The following is a 26,347-nucleotide window of genomic DNA, read 5'->3' on the forward strand; positions in this document are numbered from 1 at the left end:
GATTCCCCCCACCTCTGCCTTGTGTGAAACACCAGGCTTATTAGCAAGAGAACCAGGCCTCTCTAGACAGGAAAGTTTGCATTCGCACTGAAAATGCCCGGATGGAGTGTGGCAACCCAGAGGAGAGGTAGAATAAAAGGACCCAGTGTGAGTACAGGGCTTTAAGACACAGGACAAGAACCTCATGAGGCCTCCAACTGTGTTTGTCTCTAAAATGTCCCAGTATCAAATATTAGCTTCTGAAGTGCGTCCTGCTTGGGGATCATGGTTATCCAGCAAATTCCAAAGAACTGCCCCAACTGTTTTCAATGGCTGCCTGGAGGCAAAGCCCAGCGGTCCTGCTACATTGTTTAAGGACTGCCAATGCCGGTCACTTCCTCACTGGGAACATTTCACCCCCCAGCCCCCGCCCACGGGGTGGACTGTGCACTATCCGAGCATGACCTGCACTGACACCCATCCTGTGGCTCCTGTTGTAGGCAGGTGTGGTCCTACTTCGCGTTTATGAGGCCAGGGATTGTAAAAGGTGCTTTACAGTTATTTTTAAAGGTAACTCTGTCCACTTGTGGTCTCTGACACTTAGGGTCAAATGCCAAGGGACCCCAGGTGGAACAGGAGAACTTCTGTTCCTAGAGTACTTACCCGTGTCTGTGACAAGGAAATTCCCATTAGAGCCCAATTATTAGAATGAGCAAATCTTGTTACAAGACTCTAGGATTTTCCCACCCACTGAGATTTTAGAAAACATCTGTTCCAATTTTGTCACGGAGAGATTTAAGCAGGTCACAGCCAGATCAGGGGCCGGGGCCCAGGCCTCTGCGGCCAGCACAGGCGCCCACGTGGCCCCTCAGGCTCCACCCACCTAGGTCCCACCGAGGACATGCTCCCGGTTTTCAGGTGAGCACCCCGCCCTGCTGGCCCACTCCCCACTTCTCCTCAAAGCCATGAGCTAAGTGCCAAGGTCAGCACCGCCTGGCCCTCCTGGAGGAGTGATCCTTATACGCCATCAGGGTCGTTTTTGCTCGGTTTCTCCTGCTTCTCACCAACACTTGTGACAAGTGACGCTTCATCTACGTTTCCCACGGGGGGTGGGGGGACGGGAGCGTGCCACTGCTTCAAGTCTTATCTCTGTAAGCCAAGAGTAAAACCTGACTCGGGTTTCTCTTTGACCCACTGAACATGCCTGGGATGCACATACCTGCTAAGTAACAGGTATGGCCCAGCTATTACACACAACAGATTTACATTTTAAACAAATCTTACTTTCGTTCGTGAGGCGTCTCCGTGCTCACTGAGTGGTACCTCATAAGTTTCCTCTGCGAGCCCCCCGGGGAGTCCTGGGCGGGTTCCGGGGGCTCCTGGCACTCCACAGGGAAGTGACTCAGGGTGTTCGCCCGCCTTCGGTAGCCCTGCTGCGGGGAGAGCAGGGCGGGCTCTTCCGTGGGGCGGCTCTCCACATCACCGGACAGCAGGTCGTCCGAGGAGCCCAGGAGCCTGGTACTGCTCTCAGACGCGGGCGGCGCCTCCTTGTCACACACAGAGGGCTCCTGGCGGCAGACAGACAGACAGATCAGATGGATCCCAGGAAATCTGTGGGGTTTACAAAGCTCTAACCCCAGCAGCAGGAAAACAGTTCAGTACGTAAGCACACCTGATCATAATGCCATGTGGAAGCCACCACAATCCATACGGAAATAAAGGCCCTTTAAATGCCTGCTGGTCAGAGACAAAATGCTAATTTGTGGGACAAATGGGAAACTGCCCACATGCAAGAGTGAGGACGCAAACCATGACACAGAACGGTCCCAGGCCAAACCCCGCTTCCTCTCTCCGGAAAACACAACTGAACTATTGCTCATAAGATGCGTACTGAGGGTTGGATAGCTTGTCTGCACTGTTTAAACCAATCGGGTTCTTTATCTCTGCCAAGTGTGTCCATGCATGTTACACCCACATTTTAAGGCTCTCTCTCTGGATTTGATCTAATGCTAAGATTTAACTTGGTAATCTTGAGGGTTAAAAATTATATCCTCAATTATTCTTAGTATATGGAAAAATCTCTCCCTGGGCACTTATTGCCACGATTCAGGGCCAATCACTTATCTTCTTTCTGCACCTCAATTTCCTCATCTCTAGAGTGAAAATTTATCTCACTGGCTTTCAGAATTAAGCAGGATAATATAACCAAAACTACTCTGCTCACTGTAAAATGTGACACAAATGTAAGTTATTGTTTTGTTAGGTACTCAATGAACTTACTGAGTGGGCCCTCAAACATTTGTTGAGAATCATGACAATAGTTTAAGACTGTAGATTTTCAAAATACATACTTTTTCAAAGGCATGAACTATTACCCCTCAAACTGATGCTTAGCACTCCCAGAACTTGGTATGTGGCCAACATATTTTTCTCAAATCAAAAAATATAAAATAAGAGGAAGTGTACCAACTTGTCCCTACTGAAATTGCTAGAAGGGATAAATTAATATGAAAAGAGTAAAAAAGGAATGAATGCATCTAACAGTGGACTGGAGAATCTACATTCTCTCTATTCATTTGCTATATAGTTGAATGTCTTCTATTTATTTCTTTTTAATTTATCTTTATTGTTGAAAGTATTACAGGTCCCCTTTGTTTGTTTGATTTTTTCCCCATTGATCCCCTCCATCCCACACCCATCCCTCCCTACTTGAGTGCCTTTTAGATGATAGGTACTAAGGATTTTAATTTATGTGGATTGAGGGGAGAGATTATATACACTTAATTTTGTAGGAATTAGATGGGAAAAGCTTAATTCCCAGCATACTATGAAATGATATTTTAAACATAACTAAAATATTTTATTCTTCAGGACTCTATCGTTCCAAGGATCCTTTTTAATGAAAGGATTTAAAAATTTGTCTAAGACAATACATCACAGCAAACAAACTCCACCATGCAGACCTGTTCACCTCAATTCTCATTAACATCCCTCTCCACATTCCATAAAAGGGCTAACTAACCCTTAGCTTAAACTTACACCTGAAAGGGCCACTCGGACGTCCAGTTCCTTTGCAACTCCTCCTAGGTGATCAATTTATTGGGAGAGATCCAATTGCATTAAATGTGCACCTTTACAACAGTTTCTCTAGCTCAGGGTGAAAAAAGATCTAAAGAAGTGCACATAAAGATACACACACAACACACACACGCAGCTTCTGAAAAGCTGCATTTCTCCTACAACTACCCTAGAAACTCAAGCTGTGTGTCTATTCCCAGATGTGTGTTTTGGAGAAGGATAAAAAAACAAGCAAGACTTACTGGAAAAGTCACATGAGTGACATGCGTGTCTTCACGGTTATCTTTGTGCGCAGTGATCTATCTGAAACACCTTCTTCCCCATCCACTTCCACCAGTACACTTCCTACCCTTTCTTCAAGGTTCCATTCAAAAGCCTCACTGTTCTCCTCTCCAAACTTCCCCTGCTTCCACGGACCAGAAATAACTCCCTCTCCCCTCACGGTGACCACAGGTCACCGCCGTCTCTCATCCAAATCCCAGGGCTCCTCCCAGGTGCTGGTGCTCCCTGTGGACCTGTCACCTCTCCTACAGACAAGTTCCCACAGGGCAAGGCCCCGTGTAGCCATCTGTGTACAGCAGAGAAACTACAATGTTCCCAAACCTGACACGAACCACGAGGTGCAATCAGTACGGAGGGAGTGAAGAGCAGTTGGCACTTCTGCTAGATTTTAACTCAGAAAACCATACGCAGAGGACTGGAGTCTGGGGTCTCACTCCCCAAAGTGGGTTCCCCGGCCACAGCATGGGCTTCGCCTTGGCACTTGTCCAGAGTTCAGAGTCTCTGGCCTCCTGCCAGGCCTGCGGCATCCGAGTCTGCATTTTAACCAGAACCCATGGAAGACGCCCCTCGGGGTCTGAGAAGCACTGGTGGAAGGTGGACTTCCTCACTCCGCAGATGGGAACCCGTCAGCAGGCAGTGATGCCAACTGAGAGCTGTGCCGGGAACACTTTTCAAACGGAAGAGAGAATACCAGCACGTGTCACTCATTGTTTACGGTAAACACTGTTTTGTGAAATTTTAATTGTGTGAAATTTTTGTGTGAGTGTGTATGTATGTGTTTGCGAACCGTTTCCCAGTGTTGCGTGTGTTTCTTACAGTTGGTTATGATCTAAAAACTTTAAAAAGCCACGAGCCCAATAGGGATCTCGAAGATCTTGGAGTCGCTGTGCGAAGGCGCTGGCCGCCACAAGAGTTCCCTCTTCCTTAAATCTGAAGCCCTTGGGGAGCAGAAGGAATGCTGACTTCCTTAGCACAAGACCCAAAACCCACTCGGCGGTGGTTAACAAACTGAGCTAACCAAGCTTCGATGGCTTAAATGTCTAGAAAGCAAAAAACTAAAACAAGGACGCGGGCTGGTCACCAAAGAGAACCACTGCTTGGTCACCGTCACCAACCCGTGTTTGGGGCAGAGGCACGGGCTGGAGCGTGGCGGCTTCTTTAAATAGAACAGAAATGTCTCATCACAATGACAGAGCCAGCTGGAGGACAAAGGAAGGTCCAGGAATTTGAGCTGCATACTTCTCAGAATTCACGAACCCACTTCTGAGGTTTGCCCAATTTCAGTTATTTTTAATATTGGAAAAGCGACTTGGGAAAGAAATCCACTGTGGCTTGCAATAAATCCGATCTCAGTGGTCTGAATGCGTGATCTCCCTTCTCTGTTTACAGCAGTGGTCAGCAAACTCATTAGTCAACAGAGCCAAATATCAACAGTACAACGATTGAAATTTCTTTTGAGAGCCAAATTTTTTTAAACTTAAACTTCTTCTAACGCCACTTCTTCAAAATAGACTCGCCCAGGCCGTGGTATTTTGTGGAAGAGCCACACTCAAGGGGCCAAAGAGCCGCATGTGGCTCGCGAGCCGCAGTTTGCCGACCACGAGTTTACGGAATGGCATCTGCCGAGCCGTGTGAAACGCCTGTGTCATGGTCTAACTGCGTGGCCAGCCTCCACGGCACCACGAAGACTGAAACCACCAAACTTTCCTTGAATGGAGACGGGAGGCCTCCTTGTCCCTTTAGATCAGCCCTGCGGAGAGAAGGTGAACAAGGCCCATTTGCTGGCTCCTTTAAGGGCATCATATAAAGAAAAATGTGCTTACTTTGTTGGTGTTATTTAACGTGCTAGACACGGAGCCGTCCAGATCCAGGCTGGCAGAATGTTCCGGAAGGCCTCTGGCTTTATTACCCTGTGTAAAGAAAAGGCAGTTGAGTTATGACCCCTGAGGCTTCTGCAAAAGCATCAGCTAGCTGCATCGTGGTGTGTGTAAGTCAAGTCAGGGAAATGCATCTCCTTGAGAAATGCTGCTCAGCACACGTATACATGAAGACAACCAACATTTCTGTCTTTTGTTTTTCTAATAGCACACCAACCTAAACACCTTGTGGATTAGTCAATTGGCAGTTTTAATAGGAAGGAAGAAGAGACAATTCATTTATGAATTGTCGTCGTAACCTGCCGGCTGTATGACACTCACAACATTCCGTGCATGTGGGACTCTCACAGACAGCCACCCCACCCCCGGCTTTGTAAATGGACTGTTTTTAATTATGTCTAAGGATGCTGCAAAATTCTCAGAAGCATCTTCAAACAAAATAAAAATTAACTTTAACTAAAAAAAAAAAATGCAGCATATTTTTTAAATAAAGTGTGTCAGGAAATAAAAAGAGAACTATAAGATGATGTTGCAGGCTCCAGAAAGGTTATCACACTTTGATTTCTGAGAAGTGCCATTTATAATCACTGGGGGCTGAGGGAGTGTGATTTCTTAAAGAACTCCCAGATCGGTGCCTATGTATACTCTCTATTTCTATTCCTATAGAGCTGCAGTCCACACACCTTTCCGTACAGGGCCAGAAAACAAATCTCTTACACTTTATGGGCCATGTGGTGTCCATGGCAACTACTCCACTCTGCACACACGCAGCCTCGGACAACCAGTGAATGAATGGATGTGGCTGTGCTTCAATAAACCTTCACTTACAGAAATGGGAGGTGGGTGGTATTTGCTCTGATGGCTGTAGTTTGCTAACCCTGCCACAGAGAGTTCCAGGTACAAAACAAGAGCTGCGGACAGAAACTGGATTCTTATGTTGTACCAAGTGACACCAGGGAGAACGGAACCCACAATGGGTGTATCTAATCCGTGTCCTTTATAGGAACTAGCCAATGAATAGCATTCTATAGGGTTATATATAACATAATACAAAAAGTTTGTTTCACCCATGCCAGGTTAAAAACTTAAAGTGTAGATAACAATGTAAGGTTGAGAAGACATTAAAAAAGATTTCACCTTCTGTACTTTATGATGAGCGCAAAGTGAGTAAGAGTAACCAATGGAATCATACACTCTTTTAAAAAGTGACTTAAATCAGGAGAAATGATGCTACTTACCCGGGACAAAATACTTTCCAAAGACTCCGCTAAAGATCTCTTCGCTTTGTTTTTCAGCATGTCGAGCTTAAATCGAGTGGCACTGGATGGTAATTCACTTCCAATATTCTCTGCTGCAATCTGTGTTGTCTAAAAAAATGAAACAATGGAAAGTTGAGTCACAACTTCCTTTCTTTTTTCCTTTTTGAAGGAATGAAGAATCTCTTGGATGCATCTTTTTGACCCCAGGCCATTATTCTACCCTCATCTCACCTGCTCCTCAGTGACAGGGCTACAAGTCCAGGAAATAATTTTGCCTCAAAGAGCTGCTTTACCTGCTCCAAAAGAACACAGAAATGTGCTTGGGAGCCACGCAGCAAAGCAGTTTGGAGCTTGTGCTCTGTAGTTGGAGCAGAGATCCGTCATTCACTAACCGGCCTTGTGCAAGTCACTTACTTTCTCTGGGCTGCAATTCCCTCTCCTGTAAATTGAGCCCAACCTCAAGATCTAATCGTAAGGCTGTGTTCTGAGATTGAAACAGGTAAAGCCAGTAAAGCATGGGGCACAGCTTCTGGTACAAAGGTAGCCACGGTTAGCTTTTCAAAGGGAAGTAACAATTCACCTTTTGGGGCATTTCTGAGGGCAAGATAAAATAAGTTTACCAACTGAAGAATCCCTTCCCTCTGCCGATGCCAGTCGTTCATTGCTTTCTTTAGAGCTTTGTCTTCTCTCCCACCTATTGTTTCCATCACCCCTGTCATTCTCCTCTGCCACCAGGCTTCTTCTCTCCCTTAACTGACCATAATAGGAAACTGACAACATAATGGAGTTTGTCTGCCAACTACTAAGTGAAGTTTAAATCATTTATTAAGAGAGAGGCATATTTTTTAAAAACCTACAAAATCCATAGATACATTGCTTCCTACTTCTCTGAAGTGTTACCTGATGGTTTTACATAACCCTGGCGCCCCTTTGGCTGAGAACAGTAAGAGGTTTGGGCTCTGGCGCTCTCCCTCGCTATGTGGCCTCGGGCAGGTTACCATTACCGGCTGCCTCTCTCAGTTCCTCTACCTGCAGACTGAGGATGCCCGATGAACTTTCCTCACGGAGCAGTTACAAGATTTAAATACATTAATACACATTAAAGCACTTTAAACATATCTGAATCTCAATAAACGTCAATATTAGCTAGTCTCTCCATTTGCTTTCTACTTTTAATAGAAATAAAATGATATCCATATTTGAATCACTCTCCTTCCTCTATCTGCAGAAATAACCCCTCTTCTGAATTGGGTGTTTATTATATCAACTCACATTTTTGTACTTTCATATATGTATGTAGCCATAAAACATGTATGCTGGTTTACACGTAGTTGAAGCTTAAATGAATATATCATCCTATACAAACCCTTTTATAATTACCATTTTTCTTTCAATGTTGTTTTTTAGATTTCCATATCAACAAAGGTTCTTTGATTTACTCACTTCAATCAAAATGTACAATCATAAAAGTTTATTCATATTCCTGTTGTTAAACACTGACTCCCTTTTTTGCTTTTACAAAAGAGATTGCAGTAACATGTCTTGTACATAGCTCCTTATCACACATGTGAAGTTTTTACAAGGAAGTAGGATGTCCTTGCTGGGTCACTGGGTCTATGTATCTTCAGCTACACTAGATACTGTCATATTTCTCTCCCTTAAAATGGTACCAATTCATATTCCAAGGATCAGCAAATGAGAGTTCACCTTTACGTGGTATTGTCAGATTTTTAAATTTCTGCCAGTGGCCTGGGTATGAATATCTCAATTTGTCTTCCTCTGATTCCTATTGTGATTAAGTTTTTTTTTTTAATTTATTCAGTTATTTGCTGGTCAAAGACCTTACATCTTCTTTGACATAATGAAATCCTAATTTGCCAATGAATGTTATACATTTCTCAAAGCATAAAAAAAGAGAAACGGTTCTGGTCAGAGCTCCATTCGGCTTTGTCCGGTCAGCCAGAGTTTTACTTCTATGAGAATTAGCACATGCTTTAAAGAATGGCTGAGCTTAGAACTTGAAGAAGGGGGACTACCACTTACCTTTGTGTTTTCACTGAGTACACTGAGCATGCTCTGCACAGCCCATACTTGCTTGCTGGGGAATGAATGTGGGAGCAATGATCAGCAGGCAGGCCCATGGGAAACACACCTGAACTTACAGGTGCACTCAACAAATTCCAAGTGCCTGCTAAGCATCACGCACCGCGGGCAGGTGCCTTACTAGTTGCAACTGGTCCTGTGCAATCATTTACCAAGAACAAGAGCCTGTCCTGACTCGTGGCAGCCTCCAGAGCAAAGGGAATTATCCATAGGGGCCTCCCGGGACTGCTTCGACCAACACCCGCTCACTCACAAAGCTAAGAGGCTGTGGATTTGCTTTCAAACCCATAACACACGTTTTCATAAAAAAGAAGCATTTCGAGTGGATTGATGGTTTTTTTAACACTTTGCACTCGCTTGCTTTTTTCTCGATTCCTTTATTCTAATGCTAACCATGTCAAGTCACACTAGACACCCGAGTGCAAAAGGTTAAAATATGTTTTTATTGATTTCAGAGAGGAATGGAGAGACTGAGAGAGATAGAAACATCAATGATAAGAGAGAATCATTGATCGGCTGCCTCCTACACACCTCCCACTGGAGATGGAGCCTGCAACCCTGGCATGTGCCCTTGACTGGAATAGAACTGGCACCCTTCAGTCCACAGGCCAATACCCTATCCACTGAGCCAAACTGGCTAGGGCTAGAGTGGATTGTTTTGATATGAAGAAAACATTGGCTAAAAGCCTAGTACTACGTAGCAGATGCTACATAGACAAAAGAAAACCTGGACTTGCGTTTTTCTCCTTTTTTAAACCCAGCCGTAAGCATCCCCCAGCACTCAATGCTTCCTTTCCTCTCCCACCTAATGAGAGGTTTTGTATGTCTATCATCACAATTTAAATATAATTGGAAAATAATTTGAATTATTTAGAATGAGCATTGGTGTTTTCTAAAAAGGCTATTCTATACTTTTGGAAAATTGAGTGTTTTTTAAACATCCTTCCCTGATTTTTCTCTAGGTTTACTGGCCTACGCGTAATTTAAACAAATACAAAATGCATGTTTTGAAGCAATACTGGTTATTATGAACTGACTTCCACAGAATCCAAAAGACACACAAAAGTGGTCCATGGCACTGTGTGTACTGAACCCCAAACTGGCAGCTCCTCACAGACAGAGACCTGCAGGCAGCTCCAGCCTGACACAGCACCCCCAAACAGAAAAGCCAGACAAAGCTGTGCACAGTAGCAGAGGGCAGGCAGACTGGGCGCCCCCATCGTGTGAAAGGGGATCAATGGAAGTTTCCTATCTGAATAGCACAGAACCAGGCTCTCTCGGTTCTATCTGGCTTTTCAGTGGTGCTAGCTTACGTTCACATAGCCTGCATGCCACAAAGACCCTCCAGGCACTTCATGCAGTTCTGAAGGCGGCTTTTTGATGTCACTCCCACTCTACCAGGGAGAGGGGAGGTGGCAGAGGCTGGCTCCCTCAATTCAGGCGCCTGTGGCAGTAGGTACTCTGAAACGTCACTCCACCCCCTCTATGGAGCAGAACCATCTCACCGTCTCAGCACAGTCTGAATACTCCCAAATCTTCCCCACATGCATAATAAATGCAAATAACACATAGGGACAAAAACAGCTTTCAGAGCTGCATCACATCATCAGGACTCTTTTACCCAGTGTCCTGGTAAAATCATGAGAAGAGAAAAAAAATGCCATACCTGTTTTACCTCCCCAATATGGATGTGAACTTTTTGCTTCTCTTCATATAAACATCTCAGGAAAGAAATAACCAATTCATTCTCTCGCTGCTCATTTCTTGGTCTCAATTTCTTTAAAAAAAGAAAGAAAGAAAGAAGAAGAAGAATATATTACGTTTATTTTTTATTGTCAACAAAACTGCTAAACCCATTCCTTTGGAAATGCTAACCATGTCCTTCCATTCATTAATTAGTGTTTTTACCCAATCATCTCACTAGGGGGCACCAATGATCCCAAAAAGGGAGATCATTTTTTTAAAAAGAAACAGTGGAACTTGCTGGTGGGACAGATTTAGCTTTTGACCTCTGATGTCCTTATACCTAAAATAAATATTTCACATCAGATGGAGGCATAGTCAAAATATTTAATAAACAAATAGTCTTGAAAACAGAAGAAAAGAACAAAATCTGTGTAAACACCCAGAGGTCAAGAGCCATCGTGGCTACACATTTATAAACGCTGATGGTTAGTGAAATGGAAAGAAAAAGAGCGACAGGGCCCAGGGTCGTGGTTCCGTATGTCACATGTGTTCGTCAGCAAGCACTTTCTACAAGCCCCATGAGGCATGAACTCACACACAAAATGTCATGGCTCTGACTCAATTACTTTTTTATTCCTGTTTAAAAAATTCTCTCCACATCTTTTACTTTTCAGGCAGGGTGGCGGCAAAGCACAGGGAGTAGGAATGAGGCCCTGGAGGCCCTGGGTGCTGCCTAAAGTGTGACCAAAGGCGCAGTTCAATCTTAGCGTCCTCATTCGTTCAAATGAAGCTGGTGCACGAGACACACTGAAGGTCTCCTCCAGCTCCCACTGTCTTTGGATTCGAAATCACCAGTCAGAGTTCTTTTTCAGAAGACCATCTAACTTAGTGGTTTATTTTCACTGAATATGAAGAAAACAAAGCTGAATTCCTCTGGAGATACACAAAACGTCTAGTCTATAAACTTCGGAAATGCATCTTTTTTAGATGGACAATTATCCATTGTCCGGCTCCTGGACCTCTCTCCCTACTCCAACTTCTAGCCCGCCCTTTGAAACACAGTCAGGGTGCGATAAATGGACCCACTCTACAAGCACCTGAGTCTGGGTCGATGCTACTCTTAGCAACCTCCTCCCCCAGCTAACGAAGGAACAACGATTCCACCCTTCGTGTCATGGGCTTTAGAAGGAAAAGCAGCACTAACCTAGACCTTCTGGCATTCGATCCCTTAAAGAAAAAGATCACTTTTAAAAATAAGTTGTTCCAGACTTTCTAAAGTTGTTTGCTCGGGGGAAAAAAGATGGCGACCGGCAGGAAGGTAGGGAGAGAGAGAGTGTGAGTGAGGAACCCATAGAGAAGAGTGTAGACGTGTGTGGTGTGTGTGTGTATGAGCTAGGGTCAGTTAGACTCTGCACGCCTTCCAAGGGGCTGCCTAACCGGGCAGTCCTAGACAGCGGAGCCCCGCGCACAAAGCGGACACATCTCCGCGGCTGTTGCGGACGCGGAGACCACGCCATCTTGAGAAACAGAGCTGCCTGAGACTCGGATCCTGGCTTCTGACACAAACCAGGACCCTGCAGCCACTGGGGACAGAGAACTGCTATCACAGCTTCAGACCAACAAACAACAAGAATCCAGACGTCCCGGCAGAATTCCGTGAGTCAAAGAGCCTACCCCCTCCCCGCAGGCGCGCAGACAGCGCCATTTTAACTGATAGATCCGCCTCTCTCCCAAGCCGCTGAGCTGTGCGCAGGGACTCGCTCCCCCTCAGGGAATTTGGCGCGCGCCAGAGCGCACAGGAGAGAATCAGCTCCCTGTTGGGGAAATCTGTCAGTGCGCACAGAGGGCACCCCTTCGGAGAATTTGGGGGAATTTGGCTTGCGGGTCACAGCTCTCCCTTCAGGGAATCTTAGTGCTTGCACAGAGGGGCTTTCCCTTGGGGGAATTTGGCGCGCAGGACAGACTCCGCCCCCCTTCCGGGACTCCGGGAGAGTGCACGGAGCCAGCTCACCTTCAGGAAATCAAGAGTGTGCGCCCTAGCTGGTTTGGCTCAGTAGAGAGAGCACACACAGGTCGCAGCTCCACTTCAGGGAATTTGGCACGCCGGACACAGCTGCCTGGGATCCCTGACTCACAGCGCATTCACACTAAGAGCCAGCGACCCCAATTGTTGGTGCATGCACACATAGGGACCCTGAGTCTCAACGAGAAACCGCACAAGGCAACAGAGACTCTGACACTCTAGTCCTGGTGCAGACAAAGGGAAACTCTGACTCCTGGCACTTGCTAAGGATCTCATTTTCGGCACATACCAACAGTGTGGTGCAGACAGGGTCCCTGAATCTAAGTGTGCACACGAGACCACACGGAACACTGGGGACACTGACCCTGGGCAAGTCTGGTTCCCACCAACCAAAGGCAGCCACACGTCCTAGTGTCAGAGCACTTCAGTGAAACTCGGGTGGAGTGAAGTCCCCACAGCACACGGCCCAGGTCCACGCAAACGGAAGCTTGAGCTTTCTGGTGATAGCCAGAATGGGGAAACGAAATAACTCACAGAGGAAAGAAAATGTGGAGTCGCCAAGAAAGGAAATCAGTGAAACTGAAGCTTGCAACATGACCGAAAAGGAGTTTAGAGTAATGGTCGTGGAATTTATACATCGGATGGATGAGAAAATAAACAACTTATGCAAGAATCAGGAAGAAATGAAAAGTGATATAGCTACAATCAAAAACACCATGGAAAGTTTCAACAGTAGACTACAAGAAGCAGAGGACCGAATTAGTGAGTTAGAAGATCAGGTACAGAAACAAGCTCAATCTCAACAGCAATTGGAGAAAAAAATTAAAAAGCAGGAGGAAAGCCTAAGGGAGCTTCGGGACAACATGAAACGAAGTAACATGCGTATAATAGGGCTGCCAGAAGGACAAGAAGAGCAGCAGGGATTAGAAAATCTATTTGAAGAAATAATGACAGAAAACTTCCCGGATATGGGAAAGATAAAAGTTACGCAAGTACAGAGAGTCCCAAGCAGGATCAACCCCAAAAGACACACACCAAGACATGTCATAATTTCAATGGCAAATATAAATGATAAAGAGAGAATCTTAAAGGCGGCAAGAGAGAGACAGAGAGTTACCTACAAAGGAACACCCATCAGATTGTCAAATGATTACTCAACAGAAACACAACAAGCTAGAAGTGAATGGACGGAGGTATACAAAGTGTTGCAAAGCAAAGGACTGAATCCAAGAATACTATATCCAGCAAGACTATCAATCAAAATTGAAGGGGAAATCAGGAGCTTTGCAGATAAAAAAAGGCTTAAGGAGTTTATTACCACCAAACCAGCAATGCAAGAATTGCTAAAGGGAATACTGTAAAAAGAAGAAATAAACAGGTAAGAAGGAATATAGACACAAAAATAGATATGACCACAAACAAATACCTTTCAGTAATATCTTTAAATGTAAATGGACTAAATGCTCCAATCAAAAGATATCGAGTAGCTGAATGGATTAAAAAACACGACCCATATATATGCTGTCTACAAGAGACCCACCTCAGAACAAGAGACTCACACAGATTGAAAGTGAAGGGATGGAAAAATATCTTTCAGGCAAATGGAAATGAAAAAAAAGCTGGGGTAGCAATACTTATATCTGACAAAATAGACCTCAAAGTAAATGCCATAACAAGAGATAAAGAAGGCCACTTCATAATACTAAAGGGAGAAATCCAACAAGAAGAAATAATTCTGGTAAACATATATGCTCCCAATATAGGAGCACCCAAATACATAAAAAAACTCCTGGAAGATTTCAAGGGAGAGATTAATAGCAATACAATCATAGTAGGAGACTTTAATACCCCACTATCACCACTGGACAAATCCTCTAAACAAAAAATCAGCAAAGAAACAGCAATCCTAAATGAATCACTAGACCAGATGGAATTAATTGACATCTTTAGAACATTTCACCCCAAAGCCACAGAATATACATTCTTCTCAAGTGCACATGGGTCATTTTCAAAGATAGACCATATGCTGGGTCACAGGCAAAGTCTCTTCAAATTCAAGAAGATAGAAATTATATCAAGCGTCTTCTCAGATCACAGTGGCATTAAACTGGAAATCAACTACAATAAATACAATCCAAAGAAATCAAACACTTGGAGACTAAACAGCATGCTATTAAACCATGACTGGGTCACCAGAGAGATCAAGGAAGAAATAAAAAACATCATGGCAACAAATGACAATGAAAACACAACAATCCAAAATCTTTGGGATACAGCGAAAGCAGTCTTGAGAGGGAAGTTCATAGCTCTACAAGCCTATTGCAAAAAACAAGAATCAATGGTAATAAATTACTTAACCCTACAACTCAAAGAGCTAGAAAAAGAGCAGCAAGAAAAGCCCGGTGTAACCAGAAGGAAGGAAATAACAAAGATCAGAGCGGAGATAAATGACATAGAGACCAAAGAAACAATACGAAAGATCAACAAAACCAAGAGCTGGTTCTTTGAAAGGATAAACAAGATTGATGGACCTCTAGCCAGGCTCACCAAGAAGCAAAGAGAGAGGACCCAAATAAACAAAATCAGAAATGAAAGAGGTGAAATAACAACAGACCCCGCTGAGATACAAAGGATTGTTACAAAATACCACGAACAACTCTATTCCAACAAACTGGACAACCTGGAGGAAATGGACATATTCCTAGAAAAATATAACCTTCCTAAAATCAATCAAGAAGAATCTAAAGAGCTCAATAGGCCAATAACTATGGACGAAATTGAAGCAGTCATCAAGAAGCTTCCGGCAAACAAAAGCCCGGGGCCTGATGGCTTCACAGGAGAGTTTTACCAAACATTCAAGGAAGAACTAAAACCTATCCTCCTCAGACTATTTCAAAAAATTCAAGAGGAAGGAACACTTCCAAGCTCCTTCTATGAAGCCAGCATCACCCTAATACCAAAACCAGATAAAGACAACACAATGAAAGAGAATTACAGGCCAATATCCCTCATGAACATAGATGCCAAAATCCTCAACAAAATACTAGCAAATCGGCTCCAGCAGTACATCAGAAAGATCATACACCATGACCAAGTAGGATTTATCCCAGGAATGCAAGGATGGTATAATATCCGCAAATCAATAAACGTGATACATCACATAAACAAATTGAGAGATAAAAATCACATAGTCATATCAATTGATGCAGAAAAAGCATTTGACAAAATCCAACACCCTTTCTTGATAAAAACTCTCAACAAGGTGGGAATAGAAGGCTCATACCTCAACATAATAAAAGCTATATATGATAAACCCACAGCAAACATCATACTCAATGGACAAAAACTAAAAACATTTCCCCTAAGAACAGGAACAAGACAGGGATGCCCACTCTCACCACTCCTGTTTGACATAGTACTGGAAGTATTAGCCATTGCAATTAGACAAGAAGAAGAAATAAAAGGCATCCAAATTGGAAAAGAACAAGTAAAGCTGTCTTTATTTGCAGACGACATGATATTGTACATAAAAAATCCGAAAGACTCCGTCAAAAAACTAATAGACTTAATAAATGAATTTGGCAATGTAGCAGGATACAAAATTAACGCCAAGAAATCTATGGCCTTTCTATACACCAATAGTGAACTTACAGACAGAGAGACTAAAAAGGCAATTCCATTTACCATCGCACCAAAAAAATTAAGATACCTAGGAATAAACTTAACTAAGGAGGTAAAAGACCTATACACGGAAAACTACAGGACACTGAAAAAAGAGATAGAGGAAGACGTAAACAGATGGAAGAACATACCATGTTCATGGATTGGTAGAATCAACATCATTAAAATGTCCATACTACCCAAAGCAATCTATAGATTCAATGCACTCCCCATTAAAATACCAATGGCATATTTCACCGACCTTGAAAGAACTCTCCAAAAATTCATGTGGAATAAAAAAAGACCCCGAATAGCCACAGCAATCCTGCGAAAGAAGAATAAAGTAGGAGGGATCTCAATACCAGATTTCAAGCTGTATTACAAAGCCACTGTTCTCAAAACAGCCTGGTACTGGCACAAGAACAGACATATAGATCAGTGGAACAGAATAGAGAATCCAGATATTGACCCAAACCACTATGCTCAATTAATATTTGACAAAGGAGGCATGAACATACAATGGAGTCAAGACAGTCTCTTCAATAAATGGTGTTGGGAAAATTGGACAGATACATGCAAAAAAATGAAGCTTGATCACCAACTTACGCCATACACAAAAATAAACTCAAAATGGATACAGGACTTAAACATAAGACGGGAAACCATAAAAATACTAGAGGAATCCACAGGTAGCAAAATCTCAGACATATGCCAAAAGAAATTCTTCACTGACACTGCCCCTAGGGCAATGGAAGCTAAAGAGAAAATTAACAAATGGGACTACATCAAAATAAAAAGCTTTTTCACAGCAAAAGAAACCATTAACAAAACAACAAGAAGGCCTACTGCATGGGAGAACATATTTGCAAATGGCATCACTGATAAAGGTTTGATCTCCAACATCTACATGCAGCTTATACAACTTAATAAAAGGAAGATAAATGATCCAATAAAGAAATGGGCAACAGACCTAAATAGAAGCTTTTCAAAAGAAGACAGAAGGAAGGCCAAGAGACACATGAAAACATGCTCAACGTCACTAATTATCCGAGAGATGCAAATCAAAACAACAATGCGGTACCATCTCACACCTGTCAGAATGGCTATCATCAACAAATCAACAAATGACAAGTGTTGGCGAGGATGCGGAGAAAAAGGAACCCTCGTGCACTGCTGGTGGGAATGCAGACTGGTGCAGCCACTGTGGAGAACAGTATGGAGCTTCCTCAAAAAACTGAAAATGGAACTCCCATTTGACCCAGTAATCCCACTCCTGGGAATATATCCGAAGAAACTAGAAACACCAATCAGAAAGGATATATGCACCCCTATGTTCATAGCAGCACAATTCACCATAGCTAAGATTTGGAAACAGCCTAGGTGCCCGTCAGCAGATGACTGGATCAGAAAACTGTGGTACATCTACACAATGGAATACTATGCTGCCATAAAAAAGAAGGAATTCTCATCATTTGCAGCAACCTGGATGGAATTGGAGAACATTATGCTAAGTGAAATAAGCCAGTCAATGAAAGAAAAATACCACATGATCCCACTCATTTAGGGATAGTAAAGATCAGTATAAAGTGACGAACAAAAAGATAGATACAGAGACAGTAAAGCATCAAACAGACTTTCAAATTACAGGGGGAAAGTTAGGGAGAGGTGGGGGAGTTATGAAATCAAATGAAGGACTTGTATGCATGCATATAAGCATAAACAATGGACGCAAAACTCTGGGGGGGGAGGGCATGTGTGGGTGTGGGGTGGGGGGGGGGTAATGGTAAGATATGTACACATATAATACCTCAATAAAAAATATTAAAAAAAAAAAAAAAAAAAAAAAAAATAAGTTGTTCTAGTTACTCAAGGAAAATACAGTGAATAATTAGAAGGGTGTGTTTGTTTGTTTGTTTGTTTTAATATATTTTATTGATTTTTTTACAGAGAGGAATTGAGAGGGATAGAGAATTAGAAACATCGATGAGGGAGAAACATGGATCAACTGCCTCCTGCACACCTCCCACTGGGGATGTGCCCACAACCAAGGTACATGCCCTTGACCGGAATCGAACCTGGGACCTTTCAGTCTGCAGGCCAACGCTCTATCCACTGAGCCAAACCGGTTTCGGCAAGGGTGTGTTTTTTTTTTTATTGAGGACCTTCTGTTCTTTCAAATTTCAGATTTAAGGATTAAATATTTTAGAAGCTAGAACAGAAGCTCCCCACCTGGATTCCAAGCCATGAACCTTGATGTTATAAAACTATATGTTTTATTCAACAAGTGGATTTCTCCAGGGAAAGGTCCCATTGGATCTTCAGTAAAGGAAAGTGGTGGTGAGGACACAATCCCAACTTAGCCCTGCTGACCCAGCGGGGTAAGCTCACATCTGTGAGTTTAAAAGCCCAGGAAGCTATAGAAACTCATTGGTTTTCAGTGGGAGTGGAAATGGTACACCCACTTTTGGAGACAGGTGGCACTTTTTATAAAACTAAACACACTCTTACCATACTATCCAGCAATTGCACTGCTTAGAATTTTCCCCAATGAGTTGAAAATTTATGTCCACACAAAAACCTGCATATAGCCCTAGCTGGTTTGGCTCAGTGGATAGATTGTCGGCCTGCGGACCAAAGGGTCCTGGGTTCGATTCCGGTCAAGGGCACATGCCCGGGGTTGCAGGCTCGATCCCCAGTAGGGGGGCGTGCAGGAGGCAGCCAATCAATGATTCTCTCTCATCACTGATGTTTCTATCTCTCTCTCCTCTCCCTTCTTCTCTGAAAGCAATAAAAATATTTTTTTAAAACCTGCATATAAATGTTTACAGCAGATTTATAATAGCCAAACGTTATAAGCAACCCAGATGTCAAACTTCAGCAGATGAATGGATAAACTCTTCCATTCCAGACAATGGAATATTATTCAGCACTAAAAAGAGAAGAGCTATCAAGCCATGAAGAGACCTACAGGAACCTTAAATGCCTATTGCTAAGTGAGAGAAGCCAATCTGAAAAGACTGTACTCTGTATGGTTCCAACTGTATGACCATGTGACACAGTAAAAACCAGAGACAGTGAAAAGATCAGTGGTTGCCTGGGCTTTGGAGGACTGGAGATGGAGGGAGGAGGCGGGGCGGGACAGGCAAAACGCAGAGGAATTTTAGGACAGTGAAACAATTCTGGATGATACCATAAGGGTGTACACATGTCTTTATACATCTGTCAAACCTACAGGATGTACAACACCAAGAGTGAGCCCCGGTAAACTATGGACTTTAGTGAATAATAACGCTGCATCAATGGTAACAAATGCACCACACTTAGGCAACATGTTATTAACAGGGGAACTGGCTGGGGTGGGAGGCACAGAGGTGAGTTTACATGGGAACACTCTGTACTTTGCACCCAATTTACTGAAAAACTAAAACCACTCTAAAGAATAAAATCCTTTTTTTTTTTTTTAAGTCCAGAAAAGAGAGCAGAAAGGAATTACACGAGGCCCCTCAGCGGGCGCAGGCAGTGAGAGCTGACCCACTCTTTCGTCTCTTGCATCTTTTAACTCAAACCTCCGGCTACTCTCACAAGAAAATGTGTATTTTTCTTGGAGAAATTCTTCATGATCATTTATTTCAAAATATCAAAAAAAAAAAAAAAAAGGCTAAGAATGCAGGAATAAAGAGCATTATGAATGCATTTTCTTTTCCTCAAAGTCTACATGACAGAAACTATTCGGAAGGCCAGAAATGAGAGCTCAGCTGAGCACAGTTGCTGCGCGTTAGAAACTGAAGCCGAGAACCGGAGGCCGCGTCACGGGGCTCGTTAACCATCACAGAAAAGTCACCCGAGACGGAAGCGCGTTTTCATGGTGGCGTACAAGGTCAAGAGTAAACCCTTCCTTAAAACAACACGGGTAGGGGCTACCATTCCACTGAGTTAAACCATGAGCAAGGTGTCTTCTCCCCCTACCTCCCACATGATGTCACCATCCTCCCTCCTGGCAAATCCTTGTTTCCAAAAGGTGATTTCATGAGTCAGAGAGACAAGTCGGAGGAGAACAGTGCGGAATCAAGCTGGGTCACATCACTTTGCAGTCAAAAATTAACCTGCTTTGTTCAAAATTAATCTCCGGTATCAGGAGCCGGGGCGGGGGGTTGCCAGGGGCAGTACAGGGGGTTCTGAGGAACTGGCAATGCTCTTGCTTTTTTAAAGTCTTGATGCCAGGGCACAGATGGGTCAACTTGTAAAAAATCCCCTGAACTACACACCACTGACTTGTGCGCTTTCCTCCAGTGATGTTACACTGCAATGTTTTAAAACAACAACAATAAGGAAACAATGAATTGCCTGTTAAGTAACAAAGTCAACTTTGTTACATGTGTCTTAACCTTATCTCTGTGAGGGACCTATAAACTGGTGGCAAATGCGGTTAAAGATAAATTCCCAGGCTGGCAGGTGAACGCAGAGCGCTCAGGACGCCTACGGTCTTTGGAGCAAATGGCTAAAAACGGCCGCGCTCACCGGGACAGGGCACTCTGACACCTTTTTTAAAAATGACAATCAAATCCTGTAAGAAATCATTTTAAGATCGTAGGAAATCCAAAGGAGGTGATCCATTTTCTTTACAAAGTGAAAAATAGCTCCTCTAGCCATTAGTCTTTTAACTGGTGAAAAGCCGTGTTATTTAACCCATCATGGACACCTACCGAATGTACATCTACTTGATTTATCTACTCAGTATGAGTGCAGTCGTCCCCTGAAACACGCTCACCCACATGAAGAGAATTGGATCTGGAGACATTTCCTTCCCTTGCCCTCCCTGGGCCTCCACGCAGTCTCTCAGACTAAGAGGGCCAGCCTGGACGGGGCCCCTCCGCCAGCAGCGCAGCTGCTTGAGACGCCAGCCAGCAAGACCCTGGGAGTCACTGTCACACCTGCCCAGTTGGATATGTTCGAAATGTACACGTTTCAAACAGACCACAGACAGACATGTGGCTGTGCCGTGTCGTCAGGAGTCCTCCTAGAAAGAGGAAGGCTAACAGCCCCGGCGACCACTGGCCCCAGGTCAGCGTGTCTACAGCAGTGATCATCTCTGGCATCATCTTTACGATAACTACTCATCTCTCTTTCTTCATGGTTCTGTTTGGGTTGCATTTTATTTTACACAATTCGTGCACAGGGAGAGGGAAGGGTCCCCTCAGTCCAGCCTGCACCCTCTCCAATCCAAGACCCCTCGGGAATGTCCAACAGTCGGACATCCCTCTCACAATCCTGGACCGCTGGCTCCTAATCGCTCACCTGCCTGCCTACCTGGTCGCCCCTAACTGCCCCACCCCCTTGCCAGCCTGATCACCCCTCACTGTCTCTGTATGCCGGCCTGGTTGCTCTTAACTGCCCCCACCCCCCGGCCTGGTCACCCCCAATTGCCCCCCCCCACCAGCCTAGTTACCCCTCACTGCCCCCCCGGGCCAGCCTAATTGCCCCCAACTGCCCCCTCCAGCCTGGTCGCCCCTAACTGCCCCCCCTGCCAACCTGGTCATCTTAACTGCCCCCCTGCCGGCCTGGTCGCCCCTCACAGCCCCTCCCACCGGCCTGGTCACCCCACGCAGCCTGCTTATTCAGTCATTTGGTCGTCCCTCACTAACCCCCCTGCCAGCCTGGTCGTAGGCAGCCATCTTGTGAGGGAGTAAGGGTTAATTTGCATATTACCTCTTTATTATATAAGATTAAGCATTTATTTACAAAAAAACGTGATTGCGTATACTTCAATAACTATATAGGTGATCACCTGCCACACATGTTAATAATAATGACATTTGTCTTATGGAAGTGTGCCATGGGAGAGTTCTTCAGGAACAAGCCACCCTCCAGGAAGGACTGTGTGGAGGAAAACATGAGCCACTCTACGTACAAGAGGACTCGTGACACCACAAAGCCACCTCCTTTGTGATGTTTTTGAAATGTATGATTTTTCAAACACATTAGCAGGCACTGCTACCTAAAAGGAAACCAATGACTTGGTTTATAAAATGTTTTACAAAAACCACAAATGGTAATTGAGGAAATAATTCAACAAGACGATCAATAAGCCATTAGAATGAAGAAAAGATCATGTCAAATTCGCATCATTCAAGGAAGAGCCGTGCATACAGTGACGGAGGACAAAGTCTGAGCTGGCTTTTCTAACCCATGACTTCCCTTTGGTCTTTAAACGGATCAAAAAAACTAGAGTCTTCTAGGGGCCCTGGGAGATTAACTGAGTACCCTATTTTTTAAAGTGTTTTTATTGATTTTAGAGAGAGAGGAAGGGAGAGGGAGAAAGAGAGATAGAAACATCGATGACAGAGAAACATCGATCGGCTGCCTCCTGCACACCCCCAACTGGTGATCAAGCCCGCAACCCAGGCATGTGCCCTGACCAGGAATGGAACCAGTGACCTCTTCGTGCGTGGGACAACGCTCAATCCCCTGAGCCACATCGGCCGGGTGCACTTTTTAAAGTAAAACTGTGTCACCGCTTTTCTCTACAGCCTCTTTGCCATATGTACTCAGTGTTTCCTATCCTGATGCATCGCACTGTTTGGGGGAAAGCTACTACATACACAGTGATGTCTACATAAAAAGGAAAACTCACATTAGGGCGGAATATGCCTCTTCTATGCTGGCTGGAAGGATGCTCCCCAAAGTGACTTGATAGCACTTTGTAAGTGCATTAATAATCAGAAGCAAATTATCATCCATTTATCCATTTACCCATTTACGAACTCCACATACAAATCACATTCAATCTGTCTAAGCGTACTGTGTACTTGGAACTCTAAGGATCCTTTAAGAGAAAACAAAGTGGTGTGTCTCAAGTGGATTCGGAGGAAAACAGGAAAAATGTAAAGCCAATTAAAAGTCATGAAAATTACATCCTAAGCTGTCTACGAAAGACAGGAAATCTTTCTATGCTTTCCTTCTACTCCATATGCCAACCTGACAGCGGGAGGAGAACGGGGATAAAGAGAACTTTAACAGGTGGTCACTTGTTCACACTCACGGAAAACAGACCATGGGCCCTAACTGTTGAGCTTTTCCCCCAGCGAGGAGGGCGGCTGGAGCCTTCTCCTGTGGTTTAATGACCTCTCCCTTTGCAGGACCCCTGCCACTCTCCTCCCCCTCAAAAGGAGGTATTTATTCTTTGTTTTCTTTGTTTTAATGTGCTTAACTCCCTAGAAAAATGCCAGAAAGCCATAGAAAATGCCCTGGGCCACAGCAGACATGACATTTCTGACGAGCTCATTAAAGAGTCAGAATGAGCCCTAGCCAGTTTGGCTCAGTGGATAGAGCGTTGGCCTGTGGACTGAAGGGTCCCAGGTTCGATTCTGGCCAAGGGCACATGCCCAAGTTGCGGGCTCAATCCCCAATAGGGGGCGTGCAAGAGGCAGCTGATCAATGATTCTCATCATTGATGTTTCTCTCTCTCTCCTTCTTTCCTCTCTGAAATCAATAAAGAAATATATATATTTTTTTAAAGAGTCAGAACGAACAGATCACTGGCGTGCAGGCACACGCAGTGTGGTTTCCCCAAGATACATGGCATCTAAACGCAAGGACGAGAGCGGTCTCCGGGTTTGCTGCAGAAAGCCCACAAGCTTGGTTTTTTTCTGTATTTTGTTTAGGTTTGACATAGTATACAGTTCTAAGTAGACAACATCATCTACATTTATTTTCAAACCAAAAAAACAGTAAGACAGGAGGAACAATTAATGTTCCATTTCATGGAGAAAACGACATCTCCTGCAACTCCCTACTTGGAGCCAAACTCCGGACGGAGAAGGGTGCAGAGGGTTCCCACGGAGCAGAGGAGCGGAAGTCCAGGTCTCGGTCCCCAGGCTGAGGTTCTCCCACGTCATAATTTCTCTCACTCTGAAATGGTATTTTTAAGAGAGCACTCCCCCCCTCTCCTCTGGTTTTGTTGTTTTCACTCGAAAACCAAGACCTGATGTGAATCTGCAATTCCGACCTGGCCCTTCCACGGGGCTGTTCAAGCTTAAACCAAGCGGAGTTCGGGGCCACTTCCCTGGGCCGTGACAGCTCTGGTCTCCTATTGCTTATCAATGACGTTTCACAGGAGGGCTGCTGCCTCTTCTTCCCACATGGAAATGCACACCCCCACTGTACCTGCACCTCCTCGAAGATCATAGCCTGCTCCTGATTGGTTAACGTTGTCAGGTGCTTCTGGAGTTCTAGTTTGGTTTTAGAAGAATTCATTCCTATTGAGAGAAAAAAAAGAGAGAGAGAGAGCGATGAAAACACGTAAAAGTTATGAGGAAGAGTGAACACTTCTATACTCATTCCCTTGACATTCTTACCTACCCATTGCAGGCTTTCAAAATTTTATGGAAATCCTAACCAATGAAGTTGATAATGACAATGACAACAACTAACAGTTTTTAGTTGAGCCCTCAATGGACCAGGCACCCTCTTAAACAGCAGGCCTGCATCATATCATTACATGCTCAGAACAATCTAATGAATAGGGTTTTATTATCCCCATTTTACAGATAAGGAAACTGAGACTCAGAGTTTATAAAATTTCCAAAAACCACCACCTTGGACTCTACCTCAGATCTATGTGGTTCCAAATTACTTTTCGGCCACTGTTCCATGTTAAAACCCCTCACACAATCAGAATGTTGTCCTCAGAAAATGATAAATTCTCAATCTGGCCCAGTAACTCAACGGTTAGAGCACCATCCCAATATGCTAATGTTTCGGGTTCGATCCCCAATCAGGGCACATGTAAGAATTAACCAATGAATGCATAAATAAGTGGAACAACAGATGGAGGTTTCTCTCTCTCAAATAAATTTTAAAAATTAAAAAAAAGAAAATGATAAATTCTCATGGTATTTGCTCTCGATATCTTTTCTTAAGGAGAAATAATGACTACTCCATTTGAAAACTGACCAACATATTTCTCTTGCATGTTATACTCCCGCACATAAAATTGAATCATGTGGCTAACCACTTTCCTCTTACCACCACTTGCTTATTAACATTCTTAAGACAATTTAATAACCATGACAGAGGATTCTGAGAAAAGGTTATAAAAATAAAGCCATCGTTTTAGTGCCCATCAGTGTCAATACTTCAGAAAGTTCTTTCTCCACACAGACATGGCTCAGACCCTGTTTTGCCTTTTCTTGGTGCCAGAGATAAATGTTCCACACGATGAGATTTAGAATGAAAGGATGTACTGACCTAACCACAACGAAAACAACCACTGCGCGTAACAGACATACCTCGTTTCATTGTACTTCATTGCACTCGGACGATACTGCATTTTTCACAAACTGGAGGTTTGTGGCAACCTCCAGCAAAAAGATTACAACTTGCTGAAGGCTCAGATAATGGTTAGCATTTTTTAGCAATAAAGTATTTTTAATTGAGGTATGTACATTGTTTTTGTTTTTTCAGACATAATGCTAGTATACAATATAGTGTAAACATAACTTTTATATGCATGGGAAACCAAAAAAATTCATGTGACTCGTGATTTTACTGTGATATTTGCTGTATTGTGGTGGTCTGGCCTGAACCTGTAACATCTCAAGGATGCCTGTACTTTTTACTCCAAGGATGACCTCTCCTTACCCACCTGCCACTCTCTTCTCCTCCCAAGAGTGAGCCCCGGGCAGGCATCTGGCCTTGTCCTCCGGAGCCTGAGAGCCATGATGCACCTAAACAACTAAGAGGGGACACCGCTCAAGTCTGGACCAGGAACTTGGAAATCAGCCTGCTTTACAGGTGAGTTTGCTGGGGTCTAGAGAAGACAGGTGACTTGTCCAAGGTCAGGAGCCGACAGCAGACAAGCCTGCCCTGCGCTCCTCCCTCCTACGGCCCCTTCTCACACTGCTGCAGCCATCTCAGCTTCCAGGAAGTCCCTCCCACCTTTTTTTTTTTCTGCCAATATTTCTTCAGTGATTACTGTGCCACTTCACTCAATACTACACACAATATCTCATTTAATCCTCAGAATCATCCTTGGAGTGGGCACTATTTCTAGAAATCAAAGGTGTAGATGGAGAAACTGAGGCGCGGTGAAGTCAAGGATTCTGTCCAAGGTCGTCAGCTAAGTAAGGGTCCGAGGTAGAATCTGAGCCATGTCTGTTTGCCTCTGGAGATCACTCTTAAACCCCCGCTGCCTCCCTTTTGCCGGGAGAGTTCGGTGGTCTGACACGTGAGGGCGTCAATACCAAGGGAGTTAATTCACAGGCGGGCAAGAGTGCTGCAAGGACAGACGGGTTTTGTCAGAGCAAATTCAGGTGCTCCTCTGGCAAGATGTCAGGTCTTAGAAGGCAGGGAGACAAGTAGTTGATTTTATTGTCCTAACGACTTAAATGCTGAATCAACAC

The 26,347-nt window shown here is 44.0% G+C and overlaps 1 protein-coding gene across 2 annotated transcripts in view; it reads right to left on the reverse strand.

Moving 5' to 3' along the window:
- Positions 1–26,347, reverse strand: part of TBC1D1 (TBC1 domain family member 1) — a 220,581-nt gene that overhangs the window by 74,056 nt on the left and 120,178 nt on the right. For both annotated transcript variants that reach the window (XM_008140210.3, XM_054729566.1), the window contains 5 exons: positions 24,111–24,202; positions 10,245–10,355; positions 6,455–6,583; positions 5,163–5,249; positions 1,264–1,547 (listed from right to left, as the gene is read on the reverse strand). In XM_008140210.3, coding sequence (XP_008138432.2) covers positions 1,264–1,547; positions 5,163–5,249; positions 6,455–6,583; positions 10,245–10,355; positions 24,111–24,202 — 703 coding nt within the window. The remainder of the gene's footprint in view (positions 1–1,263; positions 1,548–5,162; positions 5,250–6,454; positions 6,584–10,244; positions 10,356–24,110; positions 24,203–26,347) is intronic.

Source organism: Eptesicus fuscus, chromosome 2 (assembly GCF_027574615.1).
Source record: "Eptesicus fuscus isolate TK198812 chromosome 2, DD_ASM_mEF_20220401, whole genome shotgun sequence".
Taxonomy (NCBI): Eukaryota; Metazoa; Chordata; class Mammalia; order Chiroptera; family Vespertilionidae; genus Eptesicus; species Eptesicus fuscus.